Source organism: Nycticebus coucang, chromosome 5 (genome assembly GCF_027406575.1).
Source record: "Nycticebus coucang isolate mNycCou1 chromosome 5, mNycCou1.pri, whole genome shotgun sequence".
Lineage (NCBI taxonomy): Eukaryota > Metazoa > Chordata > Mammalia > Primates > Lorisidae > Nycticebus > Nycticebus coucang.
In genome coordinates, this window is record NC_069784.1 from 55,016,782 (window position 1) to 55,026,236 (window position 9,455).

The window sequence follows — 9,455 nt, forward strand, 5'->3', positions numbered from 1 at the left end:
CGCCAGAGGCCGGCCTTGCGTGCCGCGCAGTGCATGCGTAGAAGAGCATCCCCGGAAGTACAGAGGCCCACCGGAAAGAAAACGGAAAAAGGAAAGTTATCCCACTAGCGCTACGGTGGCCTGCAGGAGTCTTTGAACTGGTGCAAAAGAATTTTTCATTTCTGAGACTCGCAGTCGTGATGTCTTTCAAGAGGGAAGGGGACGATTGGAGTCAACTCAATGTGCTCAAAGTAAGCGTGAGCGGGGACGGTCTGAAACAGCTTCAGCTGTTCTCTGAAGATTGTGAAGGAGCTTCGTTTCGTTGCTTTGGCAACAGCTCAGAGGTGTGGGAGGGAACCAGGCGACTAGAGCTCAGCAGTGACCCCTTCTCCTCCTTCTGGTCGCTGTTCTCCCCTAGGTCCTTATTCCATTTGAGTCCTCATCCCTACCCTTTTCTTTCCACTCCTCCCTCTTGTCTCGTTGATCCCGTCTGGACTTCTCGTCTCCCCTGCAGAAACGAAGAGTCGGAGACCTCCTGGCTAGTTACATCCCAGAGGATGAGGCGCTCATGCTGCGGGATGGACGGTGAGGGCGAGAGTGGATCAACCCTGAGGGTTCTGCGGTTAGAGGCTCAACAAACTTTTTTTTTTGAGAGGGGGTCATACTGTGTTGTCCAAATGGGCTTTGAATTCCTGGGCTGTAGCCATCCTCCCGCTTCAGCCTCCTCAAGTATCTGGGGCTAGAGGTGTCACTGAGCTGGGTTCAACAAACTTTTGTTATTGAGTAGCCGGGCGTTGCGGCGGGCGCCTGTAGTCCCAGCTACTCGGGAGGCTGAGGCAAGAGAATCGCGTAAGCCCAAGAGTTAGAGGTTGCTGTGAGCCGTGTGACGCCACGGCACTCTACCCGAGGGCGGTACAGTGAGACTCTGTCTCTACAAAAAAAAAAAAAACTTTTGTTATTGAGGAGAATATCAGGAGGATCTAAATTCTTTGACGAGGAGTGAGGACTGGAAGAGATGGAGATTAGGAGACCTGGGAGTTGGGCTTTATAAAGGACTTCTAGGACAGGGGGGGACCCACAGCAGGAACCCCCCCCCAACCCTCCTGAGACCAATTATCTTCTTTCCCTCTCCAGTTTTGCTTGTGCCATCTGTCCCCACCGACCTGTACTGGACACCCTGGCCATGCTGACTGCCCACCGTGCAGGCAAGAAACATCTGTCCAGTAAGCTTAGGGGAAGACAGGGAAGATAAAAAATAAATCTCTGGATACCATTCTTGGTGCTGTGTTTTTAATTCTCTTTCCCTTTCTTCTAAGGCCTGCAGCTTTTCTATGGCAAGAAGCAGCCAGGAAAGGAAATGAAGCAAAATCCAAGACAGCAGAATGACTTGAGGGAAGAGACCAAAGCTGAGGTAATAAAAGGAGGGAGGGTATGTTCTAGGCAGAACCTGGCTGCACACACCAGGCTTTGATTTCATTCTACCTCTGAAGGCTCTGACTCTGTCTCCCATCTCCTTACCAGGCTCCTCTGCTAACCCAGACACGGCTTATCACCCAGAGAGCTCTGCACAGAGCTCCCCAGTATAATAGTCGCTGCCGCCGGAAGTACAGGTTTGTAGGATGGGAAATCCAGAAGTAGGAAGGATCATGAGATAGATGGCTATAAAATTGTTTTCCAGATTGTATTTTGAGAGGCCAAGGTGGGTGGATTGCCTGAGCTCACAGGTTTGAGACTGGCCTGAGCCAGAGGGAGACCCCATCTCTAAAAAAAAAAAAAAAAAGGCAAAACCAATTTGTATTTTGAGGAATACTAATATTTTAGAGATGTTAATTGGCATTTCAGGAAAAAGAGAACTTTGTGCTTTTAAAAAAAGTTTGGGAAAGGTACTTTGTAATCCTACTTGAAGAAGAATAACACTTATATATTTCAAGGTCTATACAAAGTGTTAAGATTTTAAAAATAAAAAAAAAAAAATAAAAATAGGCTCGGTGCCTGTGGCTCAAGCACCTAAGGCGCCAGCCACATACACTTGAGCTGGCGGGTTCGAATCCAGCCTGGGCCTGCCAAACAACAATGATGACTACAACCAAAAAATAGCTGGGCGTTGTGGTAGGCGCCTGTAGTCCCAGCTACTTGGAAGGTGGAGGCAGGAGAATCGCTTAAGCCCAGGAGTTAGAGGTTGCTGTGAGCTGTGATGCCACCACACTCTACCCAGGGCAACAGCTTGAGGCTCTGTCTCAAAAAAAAAAAAAGATTTTAAAAACTTAAAATAATTTAAGCTAGCCTTTCCCAAATTCATGATTCCAAAATCTTTTTTATGCAGAATATTTAATATCTTCACTATCACAGTGTAGAAAGCACTGTTTCAGAGGGTAGGAGTCATAGGAGAGTTGGCCCATTCCTTTGTTGTATTTAGATTCTGATTCTTCTCTACCCAGATCAGAAGCCCCTGGTCCCTCTGTCGGTTCCCCTATGTTTCCCCCAGAGATCCAACTCCAAAGTGGGAAGACTAGTAGGGAACCTGAGCCTGGCGCTGGCCCACAGGCGAAGGAATCAGCAACTGTCTTAACCCCGGCACCTATGAGCCCCACAAGAAGACGAGCCCTGGATCATTATCTTACCCTTAGAAGGTGAATATGCCAAATCACTTTCCTCAGATTTTCTCTATTCTCTCTGACTCTCCTTTCTTCAAACTTATTCAATTATTTTTTTCTTATTGCCACCAAGTTTTTAATGAACTTCTTTCTTGACAAATTCTCTTTTTTCTGATGTTTACAGCTCTGGATGGATCCCAGATGGACGAGGTCAATGGGTAAAAGATGAAAATGTTGAGTTTGACTCTGATGAGGAAGAACCTCCTGATCTCCCTTTGGACTGACACCTTCTTTACCCATTAATTCCCAAATAAACTACGACAGGTGCTGGCAACCTAACTTTCCTCATGTCTGGTTGTAGTCCAATCTTAAGATTTCAGATCTGTTCATTTCAGCCTGGTCACTCCTTCCCTGCAAAGTACATAGCTCTCCATATTTCTTTTTTTTCTTTTTCTTTTTTTTTTGAGACAGAGCCTCAAGCTATCACCCTGGGTAGAGTGCCGTGGTGTCACAGCTCACAGCCACCTCAAACTCCTGGGTTTAAGCGATTCTCTTCCCTCATCCTCCCAAGTAGCTGGGACTACAGGCGCCTGCCACAACGTCCAGCTATTTTTTGGTTGTAGTTGTCATTGTTTGGCAGGCCTGGGCGGGATTCGAACCTGCCAGCTCTGGTGTATGTGGCTGGCACCTTAGCCGCTTGAGCTACAGGTGCCACCCAAGCTCCCCATATTTCTAACCCTTCCCCCACCTTCTACCAAAGTCATGCCAAGCGTCAGCTGCACGCAGCTTGGTGCCCTATTAATAAGTCAGTCAAAAAGAGGTCTTTGCCTTTCATGTTGTCTGTCTCCTTCCCCACCTCCACTCAAAAAGTACTTTCCTCTTTCATATCACATGAAGCTACTGGGTAGGCCTGGGGGCTTTGGGGGCTGGCCACATCTGGAAACAGGGTGAGGCTAAGTGCCCTGTGAAAGCAGGAGAGACTAAAGGCATTGGCAGAGTTATGGGAAACACCAAGGGAGGAAGCTCCCCCACCAACCTCCTAGTAACCTGAACCTCCCTGCCTGCTGATCCCCAGAGTATAAATAATCCCCTGATGAACTGGCAGTAACCCTTGGGGGTTAGGGCCAAGATTCCCACCCCAAAGCCCAAGGAAGGAGGCAGGCAGAGTGAACAGAAGGGCTTTTATTTACAGGAAAGGGGGATAGATGAGGGTTTAAGTGTCCATTGCTCTGAGCTCTAGTTGGGAAAAGCAGTGTGGCAGTGTTATCTCTTCTTTTGTTGGCGACCTGTAAAGGAGGAAGAGTAAACCTAAGTATTTGTTCTAGCTCCTGCTCTCTGCAAAGGCATTCTCCTTTCCAGTTCCTTAGCTAAACTCAAAAGTGGTAGTGTCTCAGGCCACCTGACAGGCCCAGACACCCCACACTAACAAGAAACCATACCACAAATAAAACACCACACCTCCAAATAGGCATTATTACCTCTAGCTTCCTTTCCACTTCTCTGCTCGTACATATTGGGGCAGGGTACTTTTCTATTTTCTGATCACTCATGGGATTTAAACTTTTATCTCTTTGGTGGCACCCCAGGCTATGGTCACTATGTCTGCTTTCAGGAGGATCCACCCCTTTGTGTACTTCCTGCTGTCTCCTCCACACATCATGTCTGCAGTTACTCACGTAGTTCATTGTTTCTGGTCATGGCCTGGGCTGCCCGAGCTCGTGGCCCCTGCTGTGTAAAGTGGTAGCCAAAGCGGACAATGGAGGGACACTGCTCTAGCACGGTGGCCATCTCCATCTCTACTGCATCACCTGGCCATTGACGCTGTGGGAGGGAGAAGCAAAAGCTGTTAGTCACCCTCTGGGTTGTTCACAGTCCCACACCACACACCCAGAGGCTCCAGAGTGGATGAAGGGAGGCGCTGACTTGGCTCCTCTTGTAGAGACAACTAAGAGGAGACTTCAAACAAGGTAAGTGGCAGCTGCCCTAGGGGCAGGCTCTGGGAAGGGGCTAAATGAGCATTAGCTGAATGCTAAGGCCAAGGAAAGGGAATGCTGACCTGGTTGTCTACACGGAGCTCAGTGAGGGTGGCATTTTCCCGAACTGCCTTCAGCACAGCCATAAGCCCTGTGCTGCTAATGAAGTTGGATTCGATGTTCAGGCTCTGGAGGCTCCGATTCTCACGCAACATGTCAGCCACGGCCTGGGTATTAGAGACTTGGGTTAGGATTAGGGAGTTTCACAGATGACTGAGGAAAGAACAGGAGCAAGAGGGAAACACAGCTCTTTGAGAGGAGCTGTGGAGGGGCTATAAGTGGGGCTAGAGGCAGACAAATGCAGGTAGGGACTAGGGGAAGGCAGGTAGATTAAGTGCACACTGTAGCTGAGGGTGTTAGGGTTGTAGCCCTTTGGGAAAATGATCTCAGGATTTCAGAGTTGTTAGTCATAGGACTGAAGGTAGGAGTCTCTAGGAGGGCTGCCCTAAGAAAGTATGATGGGAACAGCACCCCCAACACAACCCTTTGTAACAGCCCTGCTAGGGGTATGTGCAATGTGTGGAGAGGGCTGGGGATGTCAACTAGCCTTACATTGGCGATAGGGTCACCACTCCTCGTGGCCACTAGACTGAGGTTCCGAACGTAAGTATTTGTCTTCATTGCCTCACACAGCTCACTTAGCATGGGTATTGGGATGTCCTGTCAGAAGAGAATAGGAAAAAGTGGGCTAAAGGCTCTCATCTTCTAGCAGAGTTATCCTGGGGTTACTTACTATTTGGAGAATGGGAGTCAAATACCTGTATGTTATTGAGGTTCACCTCCTCCAGATCCTTGTCATTGCTTCGAACTCTCTTTAGTATCTCCTCAATGTTTGTAGGATTTGGGGGCTCATCTGGCACTGGCTTATACTTGTCAGGCTGTACCACACCTAGTGGGGGAGGGCAGGAAGGGAAACCCAAGATGTCCCCCAGTCTCCTTTCTATCTGTTCTCTTATCACTCATGCAACGTGTCCTCCCCTAGATTCACGTGTCATTCTTTGCTACCTTTGCCCAGACTCCAAGACTGCTTGCCCAGTACCCTAGCTTCTGTGCCCCAACACTCACTGCTGATGCCTTCTGTGTTGCAGATCTCCCCACTGCAGATGGCGTCATAGTACTGCTTGTTGCTCATCAACGTGTACATGCCCAGAATTGCTGAGAGGGTAAGCAGAAGGGCACGGGGAGTGAGAAGAGATCTGTTTCAAGCACCTACCTACTGCATTTTGCATCTGCTATTTTCTTTTTTTTTTTTTGTAGACACAGGGTCTCACTGTACCACCCTCGGGTAGAGTGCCATGACATCACACAGCTCACAGCAACCTCTAACTCTTGGGCTTACGCGATTCTCTTGCCTCAGCCTCCCAAGCAGCTGGGACTACAGGTGCCCGCCACGACACCTGGCTATTTTTTTGTTGCACTTTGGCCGGGGCTGGGTTTGAACCCGCCACCCTCGGAATATGGGCTGGCGCCCTACTCACTGAGCCACAGGCGCCGCCCAACATCTGCTATTTTCTTTTCTTTTTTGGAGATAGTCTCACTTTGTTGCCCTTGGTAGAATGCTGTGGCATCATAGCTCACAGCAACCTCAAATCTTGGGCTCAAGCAATTCTCTTGCCTCAGTTTTTCATTTTGTAGAGACAGGGTCTTGCTCTTGCTCAGGCTGATCTCGGATTTGTGAGTGCAAGCAATCCATCCACCTTGAAATGCCAATGCTAGGATTACAGGCATGAGCCACTGTGCCCAGCCTTGCTTTTTTTTTCTGAGATGGGGTCTCGCTATAGCTCAGGCTGCTTTCAAACTTTTGAGCTCAAGTGATCTACCCGCCTCAGACTCCCAGAGTACTAGGATTACATGCATGAGCCATGGCTGTCTGGCCAGAAGCTGCTGCACATTTAAAGCCTGACCCCTTCCACTCTTCCAAAGAGGTTTTTCCACCCTCCCTCAGCCCCAGGGGTCCCTTCTATAAACACTGGGAAAGTGCCAAAGAAAAATCCCCAAGGAGCCACTTAGAGGGTAAGAGTCTGCAGAGATCCCCCTCCTGACTTCAGCCAGAATAGCTCCACTATTATTTGCTTTTACAATCCCTGTAAAATTGCTTAAGATACTAACTTATCAAATTTAAAATGAACATATAAACAAATAATAAGAGAAACAGAAACCCATTTCCTAAGACTTTCTCAGATATCCATATCCTGGTTCAGGGCCTTCCTCAACCAGACCATGTCATGGCTAGTACCCCCTTCCCCTCATCCTCCCACTCCCCAGCTTCCCACAACTGCTACCTGCAATATCACATATTTCCGCATCAGTGGCGTGCGCCAGCGCCTCCTCCAGCTCAGGCTCCAGGGTGATCTGCTCCTGTACTGGGATTTCCCTCTTGGGCTGAATATAGGGTTTCCCTAATGAGGAGGTGAAAGGTCGTTCAGGAAGAAATTGTTTCTCCCAATATCCTGCCTCCAGCTTTCTTCCCTTCTCCAGGAGGTAAAATGCTGGGTCACTAGGGAACACTGGAATGCATGAGTCCTATATAAGCTCAGGCCTCCTGGGTCCCCTGATCTATCATAAGAATGGAAGGGTGCAAGCTGGCAAGCAAATGTCAGGACACTTGAGCTAGGAGCTAGAAAGCAACATGGAAGCTGCAGGAGAGACGTGTGAGACAGCACTTGGGTCTGGGAGGCAGGGATGTCAGGTTCCCCATACCCTTCTTCTCGCCTGTGAAGGGCACCAAGTCATCGCGTTCTTTGACCTCTAGTGCCTGCTGCTCCAGGTACTGCAAAAGGGCCTCTCGGTCCAGAGGCCCCGTTGGGCTCTTCTTTGTCTGGTCACGTTGTCTTAGTCCAGCTGGCAGGAGCATGTTCTTAGGGATGGGTTTTGGGGAGCAAGTCAGACCTCTCCTCTGACCTGGGGTACTTCTAGGGCTCCCTAAAAGATCTCCAAATACCTTTTCCTGGCACTTCTATACTCCAGGTCCTATAGGAAGCCCTGGTCTCAGCCACCCAGAGCCCTTCCCAAATGCCTGGAGACTGCCTCTGGTCCCCATGCTGGAGCCCCTACCTCAGGGTCCATCTCCTGCAGCTCGCAGTCCAGCTGCTCCAGCTCCTCAGGGCTCAGGGTCCTTAGGATCTCATCTTCATCTATGTCTCTGTATTTCTCCAGTTCCTTCTGGTATGATGACATGATGGCCCCCAACCCCTCCCCAGTATGTGGCACTCAGAGCCTGGGGGACATGTAAAAAGTGGTTGGACAATGGAAAGATGGACACATACATGAAGAGACCAGCCAGGGGGCAGAATATTGGACTGGATACCTTGCAGGTTATTAATCTAATTGGAGGTGGGACGAGAAGGCAAGGTTAGCTCGTCTACAGTTAGAACTACAGTCTCCTGGGTGGCGCCTGTGGCTCAAGGAGTAGGGCGCCGGTCCCATATGCCAGAGGTGGCGGGTTCAAACCCAGCCCCGGCCAAAAACCAAAAAAAAAAAAAAAAAAAGAACTACAGTCTCCTTCCTGCTTCCCCAGCTTCCAGACACTCTGACTGGGGATCCCAGGCATCCAGCCTGGGTTTGTCGTCTTCCCACTGTATGACAGAGAAACCCTGGCAGTACCCCTGCCCTATAACCTACCCTGCAGTGCCTCTCACCCTAGCACAGCTGCTGGGAGCCCTGCCAACACAGCTGGCCCTTAGCCCAGTTCGTGTTGAAAGGCAGACAGATAGCTTCAGGGAAATTTCTTCTCTTCCCTATAATCCAGCCTTTTTCCTAAACTGGTTAAAGGAAAGGTAAACTAGAGGTGGAAAGAAACAGTCTTTTAACTTACCCTAATTTCCTCATTTATTGTGAGAGATCAAGATTTCACTTTCTATATTTGCTAAAATTCTAAATCCTAAGGGAAAACACAGCTCAGAAAAGCTGGGGGACTTCCAGGTTGGGGGAAGGGTGGTAAGCCCTCAGGAGAAGGCACTGAGTTCCCATAATTTTTCTCTAGCTTTGGATAGGAAGGTGACACCGGACCAATGGGTGGGAAATGCCTTCTAAATAGGGTAAAGTTTCTCTAAAAACAGTGGGAAAGTTTCATTAGCATAATCTTTCACAATATAAAAAATACATACAAGCTACACATACACACCATGCTGGATATGAAAGATCCAGAAAGTGTGTGACAACTTACATTGACGATGTAAACCATACAGTTAAGGGATCAGACGGACAGTGGCAGGGACATACACTGGTGACAGAGACAAAGATGAATTCCGTATCATTCCCCATAGGAGCTACTCTTTTCCCATCTCCCACCAGGCTCTTATCCACAAGCCCCCAGCCTTCTCCACCTACCAGTCCTGTGGCCACCTCCCTTCTCACGTCCCCCTGCTGGTTGGTCTGTCTGTTCTACTGGAGCACTGTCTCAACAGCAGGAGGAGCACAGCACCCAGGAAAGGGTGGGGGAACAGTGAGCTCAGCATTTTATTATTTTAGCTCTGGCCAGGTGGGGGGTACTGGGAGATCACATATACCAGCCCCCACACCCTGCCCAGCCCTGAGAGCCTCTAGTGGACATTAACAGCCATGGCACCTCCTCCCCTTCCTTTCATCCAAGCTGGAGTCCTAGACAGACATTACTCTAATGACATTACTTCAGCTCTATTAGACATAGGCGGTTCATACTTACTTGGTGCCTGTTGTAGTCAAAGCACTAAATAGAAGGTGATATAAAACTCAGTGTAAGGGGCGGCGTCTGTGGCTCAACGGGTAGGGCGCCGGTCCCATATGCCGGAGGTGGCGGGTTCAAGCCCAGCCCCGGCCAAAAAAAAAAAAAAAAAAAAAACTCAGTGTAAGGATTTTGTTTTAGTGTCTA

General features: G+C 49.0%; 2 protein-coding genes across 4 annotated transcripts; one reads left to right on the top strand and one right to left on the bottom strand.

Annotated features, from left to right (window-relative positions):
* Window positions 1-70: 70 nt before the first annotated feature.
* Window positions 71-2,908, top strand: SCNM1 (sodium channel modifier 1). 2 transcript variants are annotated; one of them, XM_053590795.1, is made up of 7 exons: window positions 71-230; window positions 494-564; window positions 1,114-1,202; window positions 1,296-1,390; window positions 1,501-1,589; window positions 2,418-2,609; window positions 2,758-2,908. In XM_053590795.1, the coding sequence occupies exons 1-7, from the start codon at window positions 180-182 to the stop codon at window positions 2,855-2,857; spliced, it is 687 nt and encodes a 228-aa protein (XP_053446770.1). In that variant the 5' UTR covers window positions 71-179; the 3' UTR covers window positions 2,858-2,908. The 2 variants fall into 2 exon arrangements, with proteins under 2 accessions (XP_053446770.1, XP_053446771.1); XM_053590796.1 differs by lacking the exon at window positions 71-230 and adding an exon at window positions 258-397.
* Window positions 2,909-3,745: 837 nt separating this feature from the next.
* On the bottom strand, window positions 3,746-9,075 carry TMOD4 (tropomodulin 4). 2 transcript variants are annotated; one of them, XM_053590779.1, is made up of 11 exons: window positions 8,936-9,033; window positions 8,772-8,828; window positions 7,661-7,823; window positions 7,307-7,463; window positions 6,889-7,005; window positions 5,672-5,761; window positions 5,365-5,495; window positions 5,159-5,266; window positions 4,630-4,773; window positions 4,250-4,394; window positions 3,746-3,859 (listed from the first exon to the last, which is right to left on the bottom strand). In XM_053590779.1, exons 3-11 carry the CDS (start codon window positions 7,781-7,783, stop codon window positions 3,837-3,839), a joined length of 1,038 nt encoding a protein of 345 aa, XP_053446754.1. In that variant the 5' UTR covers window positions 7,784-7,823; window positions 8,772-8,828; window positions 8,936-9,033; the 3' UTR covers window positions 3,746-3,836. The 2 variants fall into 2 exon arrangements, with proteins under 2 accessions (XP_053446754.1, XP_053446753.1); XM_053590778.1 differs by lacking the exon at window positions 8,772-8,828 and having other exon boundaries at window positions 8,936-9,075.
* Between the last annotated feature and the right edge of the window lie 380 nt (window positions 9,076-9,455).